This window comes from Fusarium venenatum, assembly GCF_020744135.1.
Source record: "Fusarium venenatum strain MPI-CAGE-CH-0201 chromosome Unknown EDB82scaffold_4, whole genome shotgun sequence".
Taxonomy (NCBI): Eukaryota; Fungi; Ascomycota; class Sordariomycetes; order Hypocreales; family Nectriaceae; genus Fusarium; species Fusarium venenatum.
Window position 1 is genome coordinate 777,321 of NW_027072132.1, and position 22,005 is coordinate 799,325.

Here is a 22,005-nt window from a genome sequence, read left to right on the forward strand (position 1 = left end):
TACTCTCTCTTGGGCCACTTGTCCCTGGCTTTTGCCCCCTTCTAGTTCGACGTTTTGTTAGCGGATGTGACCTTGTCTGTGAACCCTGGATCAGACAATGGCATCATCACTGCCATATCAATATCCTTTTTTCATACAGTATAGTCTGGAAAAGTTATATTCTAGTTTAATTCACAGCTGATCACTCAAAATCATTCGGGGAGAACACGGATAATTGTTTCTGGTGAATCAAACGAGACATCCCATGTAATAACAACTAAATTCCGAGCTAATGGCTCTTCCGTGAAGAAATACCTGATGTCCGGACCCCTGGGCGCCGTGTCGAACAGACCCCCGAAAATTTGTGGGACGGACATTCGGCCTCGAGATTTGCAACGGTGCGGCCAGATATGATGGTGTACAGGGGCCAATTTGAATATTTTTGAGCCAGCCGTAAGCTCTCATCCACTCCTCTCTATCCGTGCGCCGACGCCGGGAAAACGGACTACTCGATTTCTCCGCGCCTATAAAGGGTCCGAGGGTCCAAGCCGAGAAGGTTCCGCAACTTTTACCAGGCTGATTGGTCCAATTCGAAATCAAAGGAGATCATTACAGAGTGAATATAGGAGCAAACAACCATTTTCCCTCCCCTGCTAGCTTCGCAGGCTCATATCCCCAGCACCCAAATGCCGTGATGAGGCCTCGGAGGTCAACAGCGGACTCAAATTCCAGGTAAGAACAGCCCTAAAGTGGTTTCATAAAAGTCTTGCGTCCAAAAGAAATAGGCACCCACTGCACTGTATTCCATATTTCTATCCATAGCCTAGACTTCTCCCCGAAAGACCGTAGATCAGAACACCGCCGCTTAAACGGTCCTCAAACGTCGGGCCTTGATATCTCCGCGTGTTCCTATCAACAATGTATCCTGCTGTGCCGCCACGTCGCAGCCAACTTGAGCTAGCGGTTAGTATCAGAATCCTCGACTCGCTCAACCTGGTCTGTCAGATTGACGCGCTGACACATTTCCAAACAGTGTATTACTTGCAAGACCCGAAAGGTACCACTGTTCCTTGTGGTCCATCCTCTTGATCTACTGGCCACTAAGTCAGAGCGTCATAATTGGACTGGACGACCTGCTAATAGCCGAAGCAGATTCGATGTGACCGTGTCAAGCCTACATGCGATGGCTGTCAAGTTAGAGGCCTTCCATGCACCTATCCGGAGCGAAGGAATAGGAAGAAGGCTAATCCCCGAAAGGGCCAACCAAAAGAACCGTATGTCTACATTTTATTCTATTCCACTACCACTAACATGTCTCAGTCATCTCAGTGATGATGTCTTCTCTGGTCTTCTGGAGAGGCTACTACGGGTCGAGGAGAAATGCACGCACCTTGTTACGGATCCGTCGACGGCATATACCCCGCTCAGCATTAATAGCCCGGGTAGCATTCAAGGCTCTTCTTCCCAAATACCCGGGCAAACACCTGAAGCACATTCCGTGGTCTCGTCGGTTGCATCCGGAACTTTCTTCGATAATGATGCAGAAAAGACACAAGGCAATGATTTACCCAGTTACCCAGGCACGCCCTTAATCGCCGACGTGCGCCTACAGCAAGCCTTTGAGCAGGTCTTATATCTGAAGCGGCAGAACTTGTTCAAGCAGACCGTACGTAACGACCATCACATAAGACCAGAGATTGCTAAAGCTTGTATTAAGAGTAAGTATTAAACAAACTCAGCATAGTATATAAGTTTTTTTAACATTAAACTGATGGGCAGACTTTTGTACACATTTCCAGATCGATACATTCCCGAGCTTCATCAACATCAAGCTGATGCATTTCATCCCTGACATCATCGATATGCCTGAGGTTGCACTTGATCCAGCGGTGCTGGTACTCTACTATAGTATTATCTACCATGGCTCTCTGGTAATTACGGATGATTTGGGAGCTTAATATGTTAATTTGACACAACTCATCTATGGCTACTGTCTTCGTGTGCTACCAGCTTGGATGGAGCGCAGTGTGGGGACCAAGACGGACCTTGTCTCTGCCATCCTTCTCGTACGTCTTCCTTGCATCTAAGCTTAAATATACCGTACACTGACCATCTGGGGTAGATGAAAGCTTCTTTTCAGCAATGCGACTTTGAATTCAGCTGGAATATGTACAGAATCGTATGTCAGTGCGTAAAGAAGCTGAACCTCCACAACCTTGATCAGGACTTTCCCAGCACCTCTATTCGGCAGTCACTAGATCAGGGAACAGACTATGACAGGCAAGGTCTCTGGGCGTTGGTGCTCGTGGATCTGTTCTTCCGTATGCTGCATGACAAGCCTCCCATCATGACGGCCAACTTGACCGAGTGGCATGTCAATCTTCCGGCAATCAACATCGTCCCTGAACAACCAGAATACATGATTTCAATATCGACTTTCTTTGTCAAGTCGCGGCTGACTTTCCTTCTCCTTCGCTTCTTTGACTTGCTTGCTCAGAGCTCGGACGACAGGGACTACATCCAACAGATCGAAGGGCTCTGTGCTAAGATAGAAGACTTGATCGGAGAATGGTCTATAGTAAGTCTTCCCACACAGTTCTATTTTTTATTCCACTGTGGTATCTGATTCCGACTGACGGGTTCCATATTACTAATAGAGAGATTTAATAGATGCCAACGAAGAAAACGCTTCAAACTGGTGGACGCTCTACGACCTCGCGCTCACGGCAAGCTGCTCCATGATGGTCATGAGTCGTAAGATGGAGGCTCTCCATTCTGAAGCATCCGGCATACCTTTACCCTGTCATGACAAACCTGTTTCTGATTTATCAGTCAACATCGCTCGTAACGTTCTAAAACTCGCTCTCCTGGGCTTAGAAAAGTATATAAGCCCCCTTGCCGCGGCATATTTATTTGGCGCATTCCGCTGTCATGTGCCGTATGGCTGCTTGGTTAGTCACCTATTTCTTAGCGACCCTGAAGAACAGGGCTCTACCTCGTTGAACGACATGGCGTTACTAGAGAAAGTTGCCCAGAGAATGGGTGCCATAGCAGAAACAGATGGGGATCTTTTACCATTGGCCCGTACACTGCATAAGCTAAACATTAGTATCCATGCGAGATGGAAAGAGAAGATGGAGCAGTAATGTATTTCCTGAAGAGAATAGGTAGGTAGACTATGCGTAATTCAAAGCATCACAGGTCAAGTTGTGGATGAGAAGGCCTTCTTTCTAAATATACTGAACTACTCATTCGCCTTCATTATGATCCTGCATGCGACCCGATGGACTGACCCTGGATCGTTCCAACAAAATATAACGAGATACCTCACGAGATTATGGCAATATCTTGTTAATCACTTTAACACTCAATATCCTGAAAGTCAAATAACAGGCAGTCACCTTTCTCAGATTCAATTTTAACGGTATTCACTAGTGTGTAGATAACCATACAGAGAACTCGTTATCCGCGAGGTAACATCCATTATTATTTCTTCGTGGCTAACCCATCACCAGCGACCTCCGCCCCAGCTAAGATGGTATGTCAAACTTTCCTCCCCTCACCTAATGCCAATCATCATATCGATTTACAATGAAAGAAAATAAACACTAGCTCCTGTCCGACTCCCTTTCTGTCATTGCCTAGAGGCCATTGAGTTGAACAAATGCATCATAGAAGGTGCAGACGGTATCTACCGAGTTCCTATCAATCGTCCTACCTCGAACAGCATGAGTCGTATCGAAGACCCGGAGGTCTTTATCTTGCGATCCAACCATTGGCCAACCGGGCCCATCTTCTGGATGCTTAGCAAAATCCGCCCAAGCACTCTGCATAGAATCGCTGAGCTTGACTTGCGAAGCTGTGGTTTCGTTATCCACTCGGTAAGTACCGAAAACGAGTGGTATTTCCGAAGTATGCCATGCCCCAACCTCTCTGAATGGCTCATTGTTTGGAAAGCTCGCGTTATAAAAATATCGCCATACGCTCTGATGCCCATGAGCAATCAATTCGGCGATGGCGGAGGTGGTACAGGTATAGGAATAATCGGTAAGAATACGTGATTCGAGCTCTGCCATTGTTGCATTTGAGGAGTAATATGATCGCGCGAGCTCTTTAGAGCCAGTGTCATTGCCAAAAATGCCGCTAAGCATCTGTTCCGGGGGCGGCATTACGGACGTTAACACTGTGCCTTCGTCCGCGTTCGTCCCAATGAGAACAGGCACTCCAGCGATTGACCCTTGGTAGAAAGCATCATTGAAGAAAGGACCGTTAGTGATGTTGTCAACGACCGGAGTAAAGCCAAGCCCCTTATGGTCTAGGACGTCTCTGATGGCTTCAGCTGGCGCATTGGCGACGCAGGCGTGTTGATGTGCTGCTGTAGTGGTGTTGCATTTTAGCTCCTTTACCAAAGTCGCCCATGATGCCTCTTCGTCGCCAGAAGGCCCAAATGCCTGGCTCCGAGTAATGGCAGCTCGGAACGGCAAGGGCTGAGGAGGGTTGATTAGCAACTGCTTCACGGAATACCCACCTAAGGATTCGCCAAATATGGTCACTTTGGATGGATCTCCACCAAAAGCTCCGATGTTCCGGTTGACCCATTCCAATGCTTTGCGTTGGTCCATAAATCCGAGATTGCGTTGATCGGGAGGGATTTCGGGTGAGGCAGGAAAGCCGAACACTACCCCAAGTCAGATTCAAGTCTGCGTGACGGGATCTTCTTAGAAGAGTCACCCACCATTTGTTCGGTAGTTCATCGTAACGACGACGACGCCGTGATTGGAGGCCAAGAATGAGCCATCATATTCAGAGAGGCGAGCAGACCCTAACTGGAAGCTCCCTCCATGTATCCAGACCATCACTGGTCTGCCTCGTTTAGTTATAGTTGAGGGGGTAAAAATGTTGAGGTGAAGGCAGTCCTCGCTCTCAGGAGGTTGGTCGCTATTAAAAATCTTTCTAAACTCATCGTCTAATTAACATGTCAGCATGGCAGACATTTGAGAATTTCAAGACAGGTCTGCCCATACTCGCAAAGTGCTGGATACATGAAGGACGGTAATTGGTAGCATTCCATATGGAGTTCCATGGCTCATGATCCTCAGGCGGCGAAAACCGTTTTGACGGAGACTTTGCAAAAGGAATACTGAGGTATTGATTTACCACATGGGTCGGAGCTGACGGCACTCGGGTCGTCGTTCCTACAATAAAGCCGTTGCTTATGCTAGCCATTGGCGGTGAGAAAGCAGTTCTGTTCAGGGTATGGTCATATGATGCAGGGAAAATCCAAATGACCAAGGCCAGAGTAATGGTGGTAGGAATGGGCATGATTGCGAACTGAGATTTGACTTCTATGTTGAGTAAGGTTGGGTAAAGGAAGTAAAACTAAAATCGTTGAACTAAGTACTCGTCAATGACTTCCACATTCTCTTTGCGTTACGTATACAAATTAGCTCATGTAAGTCAGTCTCGTATTCCATAATAGACAACAGCTTCCACACAGATAATCTCTCCCTGGATGGTCCACAACACTACTGGTGTCGCAAACCAGTTGGGCCGAGCCCCGGTTATCATATGTGAGGAAGGAAACATGCGTTAGTACATAGAAAAGGAGGAAGAATAATGATAGTAGTTATAATTACACGGGAACTCAAGGAAGTTCAGGCGACGCCGGTTATTTCAGAGACATTCACAAAGTCACTTCTTACGCTTTATTAACTTCTATGACGATCATGGTGACGAAAAATAGTAGGAAAATCGGGCATAAGGTTATTTCTGCCCTCCTTTCACATGCGTCGATATCTGATATTTGCAAATGGGCGTCGCAGTCCCGAAGACAAGGGGAATGTAGGATATTTCGAAGAATGACTCATGGCTCATCAGTTCGTACTTCAAAATTACGTGACTCATAAATACTCCTTGTCGTACACCATACATTCCCTGCTAGTGAGACCGGCTCCAAAACACATAAATCAAAGCTTCAAGTCATACACCATTACAAACCTGACCAAACTTTATGGTCCACTATGCCCTGTTGATGACCCGACGCGGACAGAGATTACTTCTGCGACAAATTCCGAAAGCATGAGTGATAGGACACGATCCGGAAATTGTCCTTATCCACAAAAAATAAAATGGATGGAAATATCGGTGTGCGTACCTGTATAAATAGAGTAAGTGTCCAGTCTCTTGAATTAAATCTCTATGCCCTCCAGCCTCACACTCATCTTTACAAAAATCCTCACTATCACACGCATCTTTCATCATGCTTATACTTATTGCAGGCATCTCAGGAAACATGGGCCAGAAACTGGTTCACTCTCTTACTTCTCGAGGACACCATGTTCGGGGTCTCGTGCGAGATGCTTCCAAAATGGCCTCTAATATCTACGCCTTATTGGACGACTTCGTCACTTGTCCCGTCTACTATGACATTGCCGCATTGGATCGCGCCTGCACTGGCGTAGACGACATTATTTGCGCGTACGGTATGGATCCGCGCCTTCAACTGGAAGGGCAGTTGTTGCTCCTGCGCGCAGCCGAGCGGGCCAATGTTGGCATCTATGTTACCGCATGTTGGAACCACGATTGGAGCAAGTTGGGTCTTGGCAAACATGAGGCTTACGATGCGCTCATCAGTTTCCGCCATCATGTCGAAATGACATCTACCATCAAGCCAATATATGTATACAATAGCATATTCGCCGAAACATTATTTTCTACGATCGGACATGGCCATGTCGGTCCAGACATGCCCCTGGTCTGGGACCCAAACACCAAGACTATGAACATCTGGGGAACCGGCCACTCGATATGGTATTGGACAACAGAACAGGACTCTGCGGAGTTCGCAGCTGAAATCATCCAACGGAGCGATGCCGCCCAGGGCGGGTATTGGAATGTCTGCTCTGGGGCGAACTCTCTTCTTGAGGTAGCCAAGGTGTATGAGCAGGAGCGTGGTATTCAAGTCATGCTGCATAAGCTCGGTACCATTGATGACCTCAGGGAGAAAGCATTGAAGGCCAGGAAGGAGGGAAGCAAAATGGACTATCATTTGTATATTGGTTGGTTCTATCAACTATATGCCATTGATGGTACCTGGGTCTTCCCCAAGTTGGACAATGACAGGCTTAATGTTAGGACCACATCGTTGGTTGAGTTCCTTAAAATGCAACCGGAAACTTAAGCAATAATTACTATAGTTAGGGTCCAATAGCTAAAAAGGCAAGGTAGTTACTACTCATACTTATATATCCTGTTATTACAATAAGATCAGCTATATAAGCTAGATATATATATTTCAGGCTTCTACATATAAGTGAATTTGTTTTACTAGGATAAAGAGCTAAATTAAATAAATCCTTAACTTATTATTTAAAGGAATGACTAGAATCTTTCTCTTATGTATGTATATCCTGTGAGCTAATCTTCTAGACAGTATAGAGTATTATTAATACTCTAGAGTTTAACATAACTATAAAGTTATTAATACTAATTATAGTAAGTAACTCTTCCCCTTAGTGTTATAACTTAATAAGTTATTATGCATATAAGGTAAATACCCTTACTGTTATGACCTGAGCGGTTGCGTTATATATGCCCCACTGTTTCACTTTTATCTTCCCCACTTTCCACGAAGTAGAACTAACTATCATAGGACTGACACTTATATAATAGACTGACGGCACTCTAAGATTGTATCGCTCCAGGATTAATGATGACCTAACTTATCATCGCTCTCTTTATATCCTATTAAGTATATATATATTCCTTTAGCATTAGTTAGAGCCTAGCTCACCAGCTATTGATAAAATATCTTTACCTAAATATGCCTTACCTGCTCTATTTACTATTGAGAGACGTAATACTTCGCAACACTCAGTATCACAACGCCCTACGTATCTGCCAACATAAACCTAGTACGGACTAGTTTATCCCTTAGGACTCACAACCGTCACACTCTTGTTGAACCGGCGATATAAGACCTAAAAAGGCTACTGTAATATAGCGAATAGCGCGCTATAACTTTTGGCTCAGTGGCCTACGGTTTAACTGACACCTCTCGTACGAGACCCCGATGAGATCTCCATGGTAAAACAAAAATGAGTTGGCTGTGCTGTTATTAGTTGTACAACACATAACGTACATCACAAGCGAGTGTCCCACACAAGCGAGTGTCCCACCAATCTACACCTAAAGACTCGAAAGAGAAATAAAAACACTACAACCTATCTGATCAATTAAAATTAATTGCTATACTATTCCCTATTGACCTCAATTGACTCTTGACAGGTCCTTGCAGTATGCCCGGTCTTTCCGCAAATACTACATTGCCGAGGCTTTGATCCTTGTGACCTTCCTTGACCACCTCTTGAGGATTCAGCTGTCACCTGCGCATCAATATCTATCTGATCAAGTGCTTGTGATGCTTCCGTTATAGTTAAAGCCCCTTCTTTCTGTATTATAGTCCTTCTTCCCCTTCGGCGCCGCCCTACTGTCTTATTCTGCTGTTCAAGTTCTTGATTCCTCTTATATAGTAAGGCCATCTTATCTATAAGATTAGTTGTTGACTTCTCAAAAGACTTAACAGCTTGGATTATTGACTCAGGGGAGCTGCTTTTATGATTTCTGATCCTTCCTTGCAGATATTTAGAATGCGATTGGGCCTCTGCTACTGTCTTTAGGGTCCTTAAAGTCCAAGGGGTCAATGGTATTATAACCTCAATAGGAGGCGTTGGAGTCCGTAGCTGTATATCAAGCTTTGAGATGACATTTTCTGGGTCAAAGGGAGCAAGCCCAGCTCCTCTAAAACCTCCCTTGATATTGCTTTCTGTAATAGCAGCTTGGTGGGCGGCATAAAAGGCAGGAAAGAACTCGGTCTTAGTGATATGCGATATGAAGCATCTGATCAGATGCTCTATTTCTCGACCATAGGCCTTTTTCAGCGGCCCAAAGCACCCTACATCAAGAGGTTGAAGTAGATGAGAGGCATGAGCAGGCATACAGAGCGTGATAATCTTGTTCTCCTTGCAATATCCCTCGAATTCGACGGAGTGGTGACTTTCATGACCATCAAGGATCAAGAGTCGATAGCGACTATTCGTCCGTTTAGCTGTAGCCCGATCAAAGTGCTTTAGCCACTCGAGACCCAGGTTATTATTAGTCCATCCATTTTCACTTAATGCAATAACCCAATCGCCAGGGAGGTCGCATTCTTTATACCAAGTGGCAAGGTGATCTTTACCTGCACCAATGATAAACGGCGGGATTGATTGACCTTCGGCATTAATCCCCTCGATCACAGTAATCCATTCACGATTTCCAGGCTGTACTTGCTTTGGTCTTCCTTGCCTGTAGGAGCTTGTGACGACTGTTCCGGGCTCAGTCATGCCCATCATAAAGCCGGTCTCATCAAAGTTCCAGATATCATCTGATCGGATACCGTATTTCGCGATTATATTCTCTATAAGCCGAAACCAGCCACGAATAATAGTCGGATCTTCGCATTTAGCTCTCTGATAGTCATATCTGCGAAACCGACGTGTCTTTAGGTCTGGTTGTCGCTTAATAAAGTTATAAGCCCAGTTCTTGCCGACAGGTGGTAAGTCGCGATTAGCAAGTAGGGAATTTGCGATATCTTCCACATATAATAGTCGCAAGGGAAATCCTCGCAAATCTAGGTCAAGAAGGAATTATACTATTGTTTGTTCTTCCTGATCGGACAATTTTCGTGATTTTATAAGAGTATTATGCGTTAAAAGAATGCCTTGCCGGCGGCGAGCTAATGTACGGTAGTTAACGGTATAGATAGATGCTGCCCGTCGGATTGTAAGTTTTAGGTCATTCTGAAGGGCCCGAAGGGCAAGATTGATCCTAGCTTCATTTGAAGATCGTGGCATTATGGGTGGTTGAGAAATATCTAATTGAATAGTGATGGTGTAGGTTGAGGGATTTTTGGGACACTCGCTTGTGTGGGACACTCGCTTGTGATGTACGTTATGTCCGAGAAGAGCTACTTACATAATATCCACATCCCAGCCATCAGCAGATCGGACCACCTTAGTCACATGGTCTCAACATGAGGGGGCTGGTTTTCATGCAGGCCAAAGGCAAAACGCCCGTCGTATGCACTAAAACACAACGTTGGTTGGTACATGGCGCATTTGCTCCCCCATCTGAAATCAATGAGCCCAATCAGCAGTAGACTTTCAAGCCCAAAGCACATTTTCAAGCTTGTCCTCTCACTTCATGTGCATTTGTTGGTTTTAGAATGAGGGATTTATGTGTGCATGCCTGAATATATGTTGGCTTGCACCATATTTTTGTTACTTAGGTGTCCCGCATAAAGACATGGCGGGAGTTCTCTTCTCTCATCTGCGTGAACAAAGTATCTTCATAGCCTGCCACTGGTGTAGCCGTTATAGGCAGTGAGGTTGATCTGATACTTTGTCAAGGGGATTACTAAAGTGTATCCTTTCAACTGAAAACGTAATATGTTCGCGGACCTCTATGTCATCCATAACAGACCAGGTCAGTGTATAATGAAAGTAGCTAATATAATAAGATAATACTACAAGAGGTGTTTAACTCTAATAGCGAAGCTTATAATCCTTTTACTACATTCCCTCGATTGACGCCTAATTGTAATGTAGCATAGAATTTAGTATTTTACTCCTTCTTTTATCCTTTCCGACAAAAACCCCTCATATACGCTGTTCCAAATAGCCCAATAACAATAAGCTACTTTTTCTTCAAATTCAGGATGCTGAACTCGTCAAAAGCGCAAACCAAGAGAACAGGCCTAAAACAAATCAGTGGAACAGACCTTAAACGATTCGTTGTACATTCAGCACTATTAAGCTTAATTGATCCAGTTAGAGGGGAACCAACAAGAAGCTCACTTGACGAGAACCCCAATGGCGACGTCTTGGGTGGGCAGCAACTAAGACAAAAATTTCTCGACTCATTTGCCCTCATCTGCTCTACGTCGAGTTCAGGTGCTGAATCAGCCTCTGCTGTCTGTTTGGAATGGCACGCATCTGCTCCAGCAATCTTACGTGTGGCCCGCAACCATGGCCTGACGCCGGGTGATATGAGAGGGCTTGAAAATGTATTAGAGATACTTCAAACAGTTGCTAGAAAGGGTAAATTCCTTATTCATTATTCCAAGTCAAACGTGTTTTGCTAAGGTGGTGAGCTATAGAAAAGTCGTCGCCACAAGCCGAATCCGAGATCCTTTACTTGGTAGTCGAACTAACCAGAGATCGAATATTGTCGATAGCTGAGAGAACCCAGAAGCGCGGAATTATAGAGTGTCTACGGCAGGCGTCTTCTGAGCTTGTTAAAGATCAGGCGAGGCCAGAAATATTGGCCGAACCTGGATTCAAGCCCTGGCTCGACAGTTGCCCTTTCACAGCCTCATCTCTCGACCGACCCTGGAATCCTCTCACTATTGCTTTGCTAGTCAACTGGGCGTCACAAGCTAGGTGGACTTATTCTACGCAATTCAAGGTCTTGTTTGGAATTACACAATCGCAAAAGCCAGATTGGATGAACAACCTGTACAAAATAGCCCGCTATCGATCGGCCATCAAGTCCATGGTAAAATTAGCTGTAAAGCAACCCGATATCTTTGCGCAAATTCAGATTCGGGAGTTGAAAGCCCCGAGCCAGAGCCCTTTCTCTCTCAAGAACGATAGAGGTGCATTACAGACAGCTGTTAAGAGACTCATCAAAGAAAATTCAAGAGAAACAATGCAGCAATTGGAAAAACATTTGGATAGCCATGATGTCGAAGCGGTTTTGCGCAAGGCATGTCGCTTGAGCCTGACGCTCCACGCTGAAATGCAACTGGTCGTGTTTTACGAAGAAAACCCTGAATCTGCACCACGAATGCGGTTTATTGGGACAAGCAAGAAGGCATGTTTTCTCTGCTACAAGTATCTATTACAACATCCACTAGGACTCCAGGTTTCGGCTTGTCACCAGAAGATATACCCGTCGTGGATGCCACCGCCGTATTATCCAATCAGCGGAAAATTCAAAAATGATCCATTTATAAAACTCGACAGAGATATTGAACAATTGACGAGAAAAGAGCTAAAGACAGCGCTGAATGCTGCCCGGCGGCCAAAGAATTATGATTCGACTGCTGGCCCTTCATTGACCTTGACAGCAACCGTTTCAACAGAGGTGGAAGCACGTTAGACGACAGAAGTGCAGTATTCTATTGACAGAAATAGCATTCAAGGGTGGTTGGAATGCAAGTACAGCTCATAGTCGTTTGAGGTAAGCCTGCGGTATGCAGTGCAGAGAGCAGATTTGGAGGGTAGACCTGGATTAAGTACAAACCACAGCACCAGTATAATTACACGAAGGTACTCAATATTCATGCCTGTCCGTCTAAATGCATGTTGCAATTTATACCGTATGCATACACATCGTAGTACCGCTACCAGGATAGTTCTGCACATTGACTGTAATCCGAGATAGAATTACGATAATAAACTGGTGTTCGTCAAAGTTATTTCGGTATCTCATCGAGATCATCAACTGACAAGTCCAGAACGTGCCAATGCAGTCATCATATCGTAGGACCAATAAGAGCAGAGATGCTGCAATGTCTTGATACCCAATTCTGCAGGAGGCCGGGCACTTTGTCAGTACATAATCCTAACGTGAGATAAAAAATCTTGGATCGATCAGTTCTTCCTCGAGATATTTAAACCTGATTAACATCAGCCATTCTGATTATTCTTTCTAATCTTGAATTTGTCTTTCACAACAGCATTAGAGCCAGTGAAAACCGGCACAAAATGGATGTGGGAGACCACCGTGATCTTCTCGACCTCATTGATAGGCTCCGGTCGCAGGGCGTCAGCCACTATATAGACCTGCCCGAGATAATTGTTTGTGGAGACCAGTCTGCCGGAAAGAGTTCTGTTCTCGAGGCAATTTCTGGCAGGACGTTCCCCATCAAGGATGGGCTTTGCACCCGTTTCGCCACTGAGCTAATTCTTCGTCGAAGCCAGGAGGAGGGTATCAAAGTGTCCATCATCCCAGGCGAGACGAGAGTCGGGGATGACAAAGAGCGTCTCGAAAGATGGCAACCAAGAGCAAGGGTCAAAGAGGACGGCTTGAAAGCCGTAACGGACGAGGCCAAGCAGGCCATGGCGACCGATTCAAGCAGTACAGGAGATTTCTTCCAAGACACCCTCCGTATTGAACTCACAGGGCCGGAAATGCCACACCTTACCATGGTAGACCTTCCAGGTCTCTTCAGGCGTGGAAGTACGGAACAATCCGCTGATGATGTTAGCATGGTCCGCGGAATGGTAGAGAAATATATGGCGCGGCCACGAAGTATCATCCTCGCTGTCGTGTCAGCCAAAAACGATTACGTTCTGCAAGAGGTGACTTCGATGGCGAATAGGGCCGATCCAAAGGGCCGACGCACCATGGGTCTTATCACAAAGCCTGATACTTTGGATGTCGGTTCTAGTACTGAGACACACTATGTTCGTCTTGCTCAGAACCTTGAGTCAGAGCTTCATCTCGGCTGGCATACCCTTCGAAACCGAAGTTTTGAAGAACAATGTGTTTCCTCAGCCCAACGCGATGAAACGGAGAAGTCCTTCTTTTCTCAGGGCCTGTGGAACTGCGTTGACCCCTCAGACTGTGGAGTGGGGGCCTTGAGAGAAAAGCTCAGCAAAGTTTTGAGGGACCAGATTCTTTCCGAACTTCCTCATCTTGTGAGTGACGTGGAGGATGGCCTTCGGGACTGCTCTGATAGGTTGGAACGACTCGGTCCGCCGCGTAATACCCCCCAGGAGCAGTTAGGCTACCTGGTACGGGTGAGTGACGAGTACACATCCCTAATGATGCAGGCAGTCGAGGGAACATATACACACCAGCTTTTCGGAGGCCGGCGGGAGGATAGGACATTCTATACAAGACTGAGAGCCGTAGTGCAGAACCATCTCGTCGAATTTGCAAGGAACATGAGATCAAACGGCCAGAATCGTCAGATCGTCGATTCTGATTGCGAGGAAGAGAGTGATGTCGAAGTCTCTACTTCGATTAAGATCCTCCGATCAGATTATGTCAAAGATGTTGCGAAAAGCCTGAAGTATAGCAAGGGACGCGAGCTCCCAGGCCTTTTTAACCCGCTTATTGTCAGCGACCTTTTCGTTGAGCAATGCGAACCGTGGAAGGGTATCGTTATGACACTTGCCACCGACATCCTGGAAGCAGCAGTATTTACGACTCGGCAAATAATTGAAAAGATAACTGCAAGCGACATCACCGAAAACATTCTTGAACTCGTCGACAAAAAGATTCAAGAATTGCATCTTGGAATGGTCAATCAGATTCATGCGTTGCTTCCATCGGCGGCACAGCACCCCATTACATACAATCCACAGCTAACAGAAAATGTACGGAAGATTAAGCAAGCTCGGCAAAATCGCTTAGTTAAGGCTGTAGTTGCGAAGATATTTGGACCATATCGTTTCGCAAAACCAGACAGTACGGTTAGCATAAATCCAATCCAGCTCGTGGACCTGGTGCAAGAGGTAGATGATTCAGATATGGATCAGTATGGAAGCTCATTAGCTGTGGATTATATGCAGGCATACTACAAGGTACGTTACATCATGCAGCTGCAAAATATCGACAGTACTGATAGATCTACTCTGTTCGCAGGTTGCGGTTGAGCGATTCATCGATGGTGTAAGTATCTTGGCAGTTGAAAACTGCCTTATCAGCAAGCTTCCGACTCTTCTTAAATCACATGATGTTGTGAAAATGACCAGTGTAGAGATATCCTTCCTTGTGGAGGAATCCCGAGACACCTCTCTTGAAAGAGAGCGCCTTAAAAAGAAACGCGGGATTCTTGCAGATGGGCTCCAGACGTTGAGGAGTCTGCAAAAACGCAGCAATTTCATTGAATTCCAGACACAGGATGACGTGACATCACAATATTCAGGTCAAGCGTCGGACGTAAGAACGAGCGCCACTGTTAGTGTGGAGGCAACTACTTGGTCAGTCATCGAAGAACCTGGAGATATATGGGGTAAGGTGTATAAGGGCTAGGTAGTTTAGTCAATAATTAGGTGCTTAAACACGAACTCAGCCTTACTCGCTAAAAATGTATTATATCTCCCTCATATGTATCTCTTTCCTTTAAATGGCCATTTCCAGACGCAGGGGGTCCTGCATTGTAGTATTTTATCCCGATTGACCTTTCTGTCGAAATTACAATGAGGCAATGCTTCAAACCGATAAAGACATAACTTTAGTGGGTCCATATGCCCGGCCTCCGGCATGTTGAGCATTTCTATTTTATACACGAGATGCTCTCCCTTCATTCCCGCTCTCCGTAAGTGTTTTACAGTAGTCTTCTTCAAGCTAAAGAGTAACGTGAAGGCTTCCGAGCTCTTATACAATCACATAGAATATCTACCAGTTGCTGATGGAGTGGGTACATCTATTCACCTGGTAAGAACAGACACTGGCTTTTCCTTGACTAGTTCTAACCGCATAGTTGAACTTGGAAGAGGGATGTCTTTTCAAGCCGACCAAGGACTTCAATACGGTGCGCAAAATCCGCCTTTGAGCGGTGACCATGAACCATCGCGAGATCAAGCGCAGTGGAATAGTGCGCAGGACCAAAGTTCCATCGGGCTCGGACCAGATGCATACGCCTACGGCCCGCCTGAGTATGCAAACCCCTACAGAGGCGACAACACGATTGACCCAAGATTGTTGATGCAACCATCTGCGCCGGAATATCAACCAAGTCTTCCACTTACACCATCCCATGTAGCATGAGCAAATGGTGATTTGCACTCGGACTATCAGGGGCTCATGAGCCCTGATAGACTCCCTACGCAAACGGTGTATGATTCTTCAGGTGATTTGACCTCTGCGCACGGCAATGCCACCATCGATCAATTCAGTCCCTTCTCTCTTGATACACAGAATTCCTTCACAGACGATTCTCCGACCAACTTCGTAAGACAGCCGCGACTCACTTGTAATTGGAAAGGATGCAAACATAAAGCTGCCACTCAAGAGGAACATGAGTCAGTAGCCACCTCCATACCATAATCGTTAACAAGGGTCGTGGTTAGTTGAATGAGACTTGCGCTGATCCGCTAACTTTTTCTGTTCTCAGTCAGCACATGCACCGACACAGAACTTGTCCAAAGGACGACTGCACTTGGGAAAGCGCAAGCGAGGAAAAAGAAAAGCAGCGCCATGTATGGACAAGACATAAACGATGGGCAAAGCAGACTAACTATCCGTCTATAAGTGGGATGTGCTGCGAGTGCGATAAGATGTTCACGAGAAAGGATAATTTGAAGCGTCATGTAGATAAATATCACAAAGGCTAGGAAAAAGAGGGATTGCCACCTGCTATATAGTTTCAAGAAGCTTTACAAGTGAATCCGACCTACCGCGCTTTGTAAATCTGATCAACGAAAGAAGAAGTCTGGTATTTCAAGACCTAGCAGTTTGGAGTCGGTCCTTATTCAAGACCTTTTCTCTGAATGCACTTCATCTATATCAGTCTGATGACCTTCTTGGACAACAACATAGGCGGCGAGGCATTCGAAGGCCAACCAGCGTACACGGATAAAAGGTGTATAATCTCATAAAGATAATCGAGACAGGGGTCAACGGACGGACGAAAGGCGTGTAATGTAGTAAATTACAAGCCGTCCTTCGTACAGTAAGGCTTAAGCTCGGTGTCTCACTACAATCTTGCTGTTCGAGGAAGTGTTTTTTATCAAGGGTGTAAGGCACGTTACGGGGGAACAGATTTGCGATCCCATGATGGTTGGATGTTCTGGGTAGGAACTGGTATGCACCTTTAAGTATAATGCAAAGATGCTTAGGAAAGTGCCTAAATGTACAATTAATTCCCCAACGGGCCATAGTATTATGTACCGCTCACTCTATTTGATGGCTGATCTCGCTAACCTGAGGCATAGATCTTGTGTTGACCCCGCATTTGCTAATGATGCCATAACTTGAACTCAGCCATCTCGATCTACGTTCAACAACCAACACGGCAACTTGGCTGATCTTCAATGCAGAACTGTGTTTAGACATCCAACACGACAACTCAACTTCCTTGATTCAACCCACCAATCGTTTCCACATTTGGGACTCCGACTTCAACAACCAACATAATAACCTCTTTGATCTAGACTCGACGCTGCGCTTTGACAGTCACCTCGGAGATTCCCTGATTCAACCTCTCAGCTCCATTTTACTTTTGGTACTACGCTTCGACAAACAGCATTGGACTGCGGCTTTTAAAAAAGGGACAACAAGTAAGAGTCTAGGCAAGACCCAAGAGTGAAAAGAACATATTTCTATGTAGATATATTCAGCTGGTTCCGCTCTTCGACAGTTCCCTCTACTCCAGCATGACATCCAGAAACCTCAACAAGACCTGGCGTGATATTGTCTTTGAACAGTACGAAGCCGACTACGCAGCTGATGTCCCCTTTCCAATCCGCTACTTAATCTACGGCGACCAGTGGAAAACAGATATCCTTATCGAGATCCCCACTAAGATTAAAGTGCCTGTCTTCCGTCAAGCTCTCCTCCACGCCGCTAGTTCTAGACGCCTTGAAAACGACCCGGCGTATGAAGACGATCTAATCAAGGTCCGAGCACGTGTTCCACCTTCTGCCCAAAGCAACAGCGATGCTCACCCGCAAGATCACTCTGCTGCTGGTGGCAACAGCGGCTAATGCTTGGAAGTTTACTATTTATGGTGACGGCTACTGCGAGTTGACTCCGTCGGGTGACGTTCGGAGAGATGGTAATACAAATACTTGCTCCATTCCTACATCCTAATGATACTTCCAACGGTATGATGACTAATGCCCTCTCGCCCGCCCAGGCTGTACCAGTCTTCTTAATCCTCATAGAGGGTTCTGGCTTGAAGAAGTGGGTAATTACCAAATTGAGCTGTATGCTAACGAGGACGATTGAAATGATGGCGTACCGCAGCAGTTCTAAGACGAGACCAATCAGGGCATCTGCACTGGTCCTCAGTTTTAATGGGATTACTATACTGTAGTCGGTTGTTAGAAAATCATATTATACTAGCATTATGTAACTAAAGGCATAAGCTATACATTAGGTAGTTTTAAATTGGGTTTAGCCTCATCTACAATGCCTATTTGTCGATGTGAATTGACCCCTTCTTAGACTGATTTAATATCCTTGAGAGTGCCAGCCTAAACAGCATCTTTAAGATCTGCTGGGCCACTGCTGTACTGCCTAACTCGACCAGATGAACATTGCCGAGGATAAAACCCTGAGCTCTGTGGACTGTCACAATAATAACAGCTTTCCCAGAGTGATCTCTTCCAAATCACCTTTTGCCAAAACGTCATCGATCTAACGTGCAGTATTACTTGTCACACCAGTGTCTGCTGGATCTCCAATAGACCCTCCTGCAACGCCTCAGGTGGCTCACCAATGCCGAAACCCGTAATGTATCCCACGATGCTGGCTGCGAGTCTTCGTTTGGCGTTCTCGGTGTTGCCAGATATCCAGATTTAAAATTACTAAGTTTTAGTAAGAAATGCGCTATTAGTCAGGACTTCTATTACAGACCTATATGTTACAGGAATATAGAGGTGAACCTCGAAATAGTTACATGTAGCCTCTCAACGAGATATGTGGAATGGGGGACGCAGCAGTACGAATGTAGCTTAGATGAGACACTATTCACTATGTAATGAATTACGAAAGTATCTAGAAATGTATATTTTTGGAAAATAAATAATACTATCATAGGTCCTTTCTTTCATTCTTCTCTCCCACCTTGATTACCCTAAATCTGCTGAACATGTGGTGCTGGACCATTATCAATATGAGGCGGAGAATTGTCGGGACGCTTGGTCTGACGGCCCCAAAAATACCAGACTCCTAGGATACCGAACGCGACAATCGCAAGACCTCCAAGTACTCCTCCTACTATTGTGCCCACCTTGGGTCCTGGATTGGGGTCATGCGTTGGTTGTGTAATTGTTCTGCTTATAGAAGGTGAGGCTAGGTCGTCTGAGATGTCAGTATCTGTGGGTTTGGTTGTAGATGCGTCGTCAGCGGTTGATGTTCCGTCGTCGGTAAATGTAACGATATCAGTAGGGCTTCGTAAAGGAGTCCCATCAACAACAGTAATAGTGCTGAAATCTCGCTCCTCAACGTCTCGTATAGTATAGACCCGGTATGATGTAGATAAAGACATACAACCCCAAATACTGATACTGTTACCAAGATGGTACAAGACACATGAAGGTGCAAAACTTAAAGTGCTAGTAATATACTTATTAGCAGAGGTAAGGACAACAGAGGTGTTTATCTCACCAGCCGCCATTATATCTATTGGATAAACATTCTCGATCACACTCGCCCAGGTCGTTTAAAGCTGTGTAGTCGTAGCAGGTTGTATGTAGGCTCTGGGCTCCACAAAAAGCAACATTAAGTTCACCGGATTCCCATGAACAGCGGCGGCCATATGGACAAACCATGGCAGGGTCACCTCGGTTGTTGAAGGCGCAGGTGGCATCCGGTGCTGTAGTGATGGTGAGGGTCCCCAGTATTGGGTTACTGTCGACCTGTCTTTGTCGAAGTTTGTTGTCTATAGCCAGTGATTCATCGTGATGAAAATCACCGGCAATAGTAACCGTGGCATGCTGAACAAGTTCTCGACCTGGGAGCGTATTAGACATGTCTTTACTGGGATCAAAGGTGCGCATGGGTAACGTAGATGTGGGTAATAGGAACTGGATAATTATTTTAAGCTGGTCAACAAAGGAGCCAAGATATAGAGTAAAACAGGGATTATGAACTTAATTGAGTAGTATATTTAACATGGTTATGTTCACACCTGTTTATGTTTCTTGGGAGTGTCTCCACTTGAGAATGACTTTATTACAGACCCGAGTATGTACATGGCGGCGTTATGTTTTAGAAATGGCCTTCTGCAAAGTTAGCATGTGATTTAAACCGTATAGCACAATTGATTCATCGACCTCTCAACTATGATTTCATTATAGGTCATGCCAAGCCAGTGGCACTTGGTGAGACAGTCTGTAGGCGTTCACTCTGGATTCCAGTTGTTGAATGGCCTTCCTCTCAATGTCGTATTCCGCTTCTAAATGAGCCCATCGTGGTAGGCGCAAACACGCTAGTAGATAATCATTGCTGGGTTTAATGACACTCCGTGTTCATAGATCTACGTCTAAAGTACTGTAAATATCCAATGTCAAAGGATGTGAAGGGCCAGGATATCATTCAGCTCCGTAGCAATTCGGACTTACTAAATCCTCATGAGGCTTTTTGGACTGCTTTGAAGAATTGAACCAACTGCCATGGATCTTACCTTCAAGTTCTTGGCCCGCAAGTAACTGGAGTAGTAATGTAATAAACTCTTAATAAGTTTTGCATACCAACCTGTCACTTGAGTCACATGAGCCAATATGAATTAAGCCAGCCTTAGATGAAATCGGCGGCGCCACAATGGTTAGACAAAGAGGTCTAGACCTCTCTCAATCCCTATCCAGTAGGGTTAGTATGCAATAAGCATAATATACTTCCTCATTAGCAATATATCATTCTGTTCAACCGAGAAACGCCATATGCGCAACGGTCAGCTCCAAATGCCTCGTGGCACTTGAGAGCTGTCGATTTTCTTAACTACTGAGGATCGAATACAGTGCGTAAAGTATTAGCGGAAAGCTGATGTGACCCCCCCTGCGCCCCGGGTTGATTCCCAGGCATCAGTTGTTTCGTAAAACCATTTGATGCCGTGTAGATGATGGTACTCATTTACTTAAGTGGGAGGACCTAGCCCCGTCAGCGGCTTTCAATTAAATCCAGTCTCAATATTTCTCCGGTTCCTTCAAGACTCTATGCTGATAGGAACAATGCTTCTGGCAATGTGGCTCAATAGCCAGAACTAGCATTCCTATAAAAACCCGGAACCATCTATGCTTGTTACTGGTGGTAAAATGGGCTGAACTTTAATGGCTAAAATGTATTTCTCCAATTGCAATGCTTGCCATACTGCACGTGATCCGGTTTGGACTTATCAGAGGCAACAGTGGTGTCCTTGCCGTAAAAGTACCAGATGCGATCGCGAGAAGGAGCCGCGTCGGCATTGTACGACACATTTGATGTCGGCGTTGCAAGCCGATCAGTAGGACATATAACCTTGTATATTCACCTACTAATAAAGTAACAAGGTGGCTTGCCCAGCGTTTGTTGAGCTTGGCATTTCCGAGGAGCTTGGCACTGAGGCATAAGTTGTTTTCAGCTCCGACATTGTGGGAAAACATAGTTCAAGCCATACATTAACTCAATAGCTTGTAGTTAACTTACCATGTCGCCTGTCGGATCCTTGCTAAATTCAAAGCACAGGCGTGGCTTTGAATTATTCGGTGTTAGGTCGCGTAGGGGTCCATCGTAACAGTACATACTAGTAGATGTACGTGGCGGTTGTCATGAGGTCGACACTCTCTAGAGGATCTCCGAGGCCGAAACCTGCGTTACACGAGAATATTATTTTGGTCCATTGTTAATGGTCGCCTTTCCATCTAATCAGTGCCCATGTCCAAGCCAAAGCGCAGTAATCAGCTGGTGGAAAGGCGAGGTGACTCGAGTAGTGATCGTGGCTGAGAATCTAGAAGAACTACTGTGTCGCATTTTGGGTACCGAGCACAGGACGAGTGGTTTGCTACACTTCGACACTCAGCAGGGTCCCGTTAGTCAACGGAAAGATTAGCTCTTAAGGCCCCGTTAATGATCGGTACTGTACCTCTTAGTTTGAAAGTCCGTCTAGTGGTCAATTATGGCTAAGATATGCTGGTCCAAGCGGTCTCTCAGGCCATAAGCGTAACAATGTAGATTTGCCTGAAACACCGTATCATTATGATCAACGTATGGGACGCCACATGCATCATCAAGGGTCAGCGCCGCACGGAAAGCTACAAGCATTCATTT

At 45.5% G+C, this 22,005-nt stretch overlaps 9 protein-coding genes across 9 annotated transcripts; 7 read left to right on the plus strand and 2 right to left on the minus strand.

Moving 5' to 3' along the window:
- Positions 1-843: 843 nt before the first annotated feature.
- EDB82DRAFT_561016 (uncharacterized protein) lies at positions 844-1,937 on the plus strand (the record flags this gene model as incomplete). Its single annotated transcript, XM_065609748.1, has 5 exons — positions 844-942; positions 1,013-1,036; positions 1,132-1,253; positions 1,300-1,697; positions 1,759-1,937. The coding sequence occupies exons 1-5, from the start codon at positions 898-900 to the stop codon at positions 1,935-1,937; spliced, it is 768 nt and encodes a 255-aa protein (XP_065463176.1). The 5' UTR covers positions 844-897.
- EDB82DRAFT_288559 (uncharacterized protein) lies at positions 1,812-3,224 on the plus strand. The gene is made up of 3 exons (XM_065607409.1): positions 1,812-2,045; positions 2,102-2,557; positions 2,637-3,224. The coding sequence occupies exons 1-3, from the start codon at positions 1,995-1,997 to the stop codon at positions 3,123-3,125; spliced, it is 996 nt and encodes a 331-aa protein (XP_065463177.1). The 5' UTR covers positions 1,812-1,994; the 3' UTR covers positions 3,126-3,224.
- A 233-nt stretch (positions 3,225-3,457) lies between these two features.
- Positions 3,458-5,492, minus strand: EDB82DRAFT_467029 (Carboxylesterase). Its single transcript, XM_025729368.2, has 3 exons — positions 5,004-5,492; positions 4,715-4,945; positions 3,458-4,657 (listed from the first exon to the last, which is right to left on the minus strand). Exons 1-3 carry the CDS (start codon positions 5,299-5,301, stop codon positions 3,621-3,623), a joined length of 1,566 nt encoding a protein of 521 aa, XP_025583642.1. The 5' UTR covers positions 5,302-5,492; the 3' UTR covers positions 3,458-3,620.
- Positions 5,493-6,124: 632 nt separating this feature from the next.
- On the plus strand, positions 6,125-7,251 carry EDB82DRAFT_511463 (NAD(P)-binding protein). Its single transcript, XM_025729369.2, has one exon. The coding sequence runs from the start codon at positions 6,239-6,241 to the stop codon at positions 7,157-7,159; it is 921 nt and encodes a 306-aa protein (XP_025583643.1). The 5' UTR covers positions 6,125-6,238; the 3' UTR covers positions 7,160-7,251.
- Positions 7,252-10,609: 3,358 nt separating this feature from the next.
- On the plus strand, positions 10,610-12,458 carry EDB82DRAFT_511466 (uncharacterized protein). The gene is made up of 2 exons (XM_065608900.1): positions 10,610-11,117; positions 11,177-12,458. The coding sequence occupies exons 1-2, from the start codon at positions 10,736-10,738 to the stop codon at positions 12,178-12,180; spliced, it is 1,386 nt and encodes a 461-aa protein (XP_065463178.1). The 5' UTR covers positions 10,610-10,735; the 3' UTR covers positions 12,181-12,458.
- Positions 12,459-12,650: 192 nt separating this feature from the next.
- EDB82DRAFT_451227 (P-loop containing nucleoside triphosphate hydrolase protein) lies at positions 12,651-15,118 on the plus strand. Its single transcript, XM_025736991.2, has 2 exons — positions 12,651-14,615; positions 14,677-15,118. The coding sequence occupies exons 1-2, from the start codon at positions 12,789-12,791 to the stop codon at positions 15,064-15,066; spliced, it is 2,217 nt and encodes a 738-aa protein (XP_025591896.1). The 5' UTR covers positions 12,651-12,788; the 3' UTR covers positions 15,067-15,118.
- A 597-nt stretch (positions 15,119-15,715) lies between these two features.
- Positions 15,716-16,456, plus strand: EDB82DRAFT_288633 (uncharacterized protein). Its single transcript, XM_065607410.1, has 2 exons — positions 15,716-16,058; positions 16,151-16,456. Exons 1-2 carry the CDS (start codon positions 15,841-15,843, stop codon positions 16,368-16,370), a joined length of 438 nt encoding a protein of 145 aa, XP_065463179.1. The 5' UTR covers positions 15,716-15,840; the 3' UTR covers positions 16,371-16,456.
- Positions 16,457-17,022: 566 nt separating this feature from the next.
- On the plus strand, positions 17,023-18,185 carry EDB82DRAFT_511477 (uncharacterized protein). The gene is made up of 2 exons (XM_065608901.1): positions 17,023-17,812; positions 17,894-18,185. The coding sequence occupies exon 1, from the start codon at positions 17,412-17,414 to the stop codon at positions 17,739-17,741; it is 330 nt and encodes a 109-aa protein (XP_065463180.1). The 5' UTR covers positions 17,023-17,411; the 3' UTR covers positions 17,742-17,812; positions 17,894-18,185.
- A 650-nt stretch (positions 18,186-18,835) lies between these two features.
- EDB82DRAFT_467041 (uncharacterized protein) lies at positions 18,836-19,760 on the minus strand (the record flags this gene model as incomplete). Its single annotated transcript, XM_065607915.1, has 2 exons — positions 18,836-19,316; positions 19,369-19,760. The coding sequence occupies 2 exons, from the start codon at positions 19,758-19,760 to the stop codon at positions 18,836-18,838; spliced, it is 873 nt and encodes a 290-aa protein (XP_065463181.1).
- Between the last annotated feature and the right edge of the window lie 2,245 nt (positions 19,761-22,005).

Bases quoted from the DNA above. Each gene is read 5' to 3' on its own strand.
- EDB82DRAFT_511477 (XM_065608901.1), top strand. From the start codon at position 17,412: ATGACATCCAGAAACCTCAACAAGACCTGGCGTGATATTGTCTTTGAA.
- EDB82DRAFT_511463 (XM_025729369.2), top strand. From the start codon at position 6,239: ATGCTTATACTTATTGCAGGCATCTCAGGAAACATGGGCCAGAAACTG.
- EDB82DRAFT_511466 (XM_065608900.1), top strand. From the start codon at position 10,736: ATGCTGAACTCGTCAAAAGCGCAAACCAAGAGAACAGGCCTAAAACAA. The intron at 11,118-11,176 runs GTAAATTCCTTA...GGTGAGCTATAG, and splicing joins TCAAACAGTTGCTAGAAAGG to AAAAGTCGTCGCCACAAGCC.
- EDB82DRAFT_288633 (XM_065607410.1), top strand. From the start codon at position 15,841: ATGAGCCCTGATAGACTCCCTACGCAAACGGTGTATGATTCTTCAGGT. The intron at 16,059-16,150 runs GTCAGTAGCCAC...TTCTGTTCTCAG, and splicing joins GCCACTCAAGAGGAACATGA to TCAGCACATGCACCGACACA.
- EDB82DRAFT_288559 (XM_065607409.1), top strand. From the start codon at position 1,995: ATGGAGCGCAGTGTGGGGACCAAGACGGACCTTGTCTCTGCCATCCTT. The intron at 2,046-2,101 runs GTACGTCTTCCT...CATCTGGGGTAG, and splicing joins TTGTCTCTGCCATCCTTCTC to ATGAAAGCTTCTTTTCAGCA. The intron at 2,558-2,636 runs GTAAGTCTTCCC...TATTACTAATAG, and splicing joins TGATCGGAGAATGGTCTATA to AGAGATTTAATAGATGCCAA.
- EDB82DRAFT_467029 (XM_025729368.2), bottom strand. From the start codon at position 5,301: ATGCCCATTCCTACCACCATTACTCTGGCCTTGGTCATTTGGATTTTC. The intron at 4,946-5,003 runs GTATGGGCAGAC...CATGTTAATTAG, and splicing joins ATGTATCCAGCACTTTGCGA to ACGATGAGTTTAGAAAGATT. The intron at 4,658-4,714 runs GTGGGTGACTCT...GACTTGGGGTAG, and splicing joins GATGAACTACCGAACAAATG to TGTTCGGCTTTCCTGCCTCA.
- EDB82DRAFT_451227 (XM_025736991.2), top strand. From the start codon at position 12,789: ATGGATGTGGGAGACCACCGTGATCTTCTCGACCTCATTGATAGGCTC. The intron at 14,616-14,676 runs GTACGTTACATC...CTCTGTTCGCAG, and splicing joins ATATGCAGGCATACTACAAG to GTTGCGGTTGAGCGATTCAT.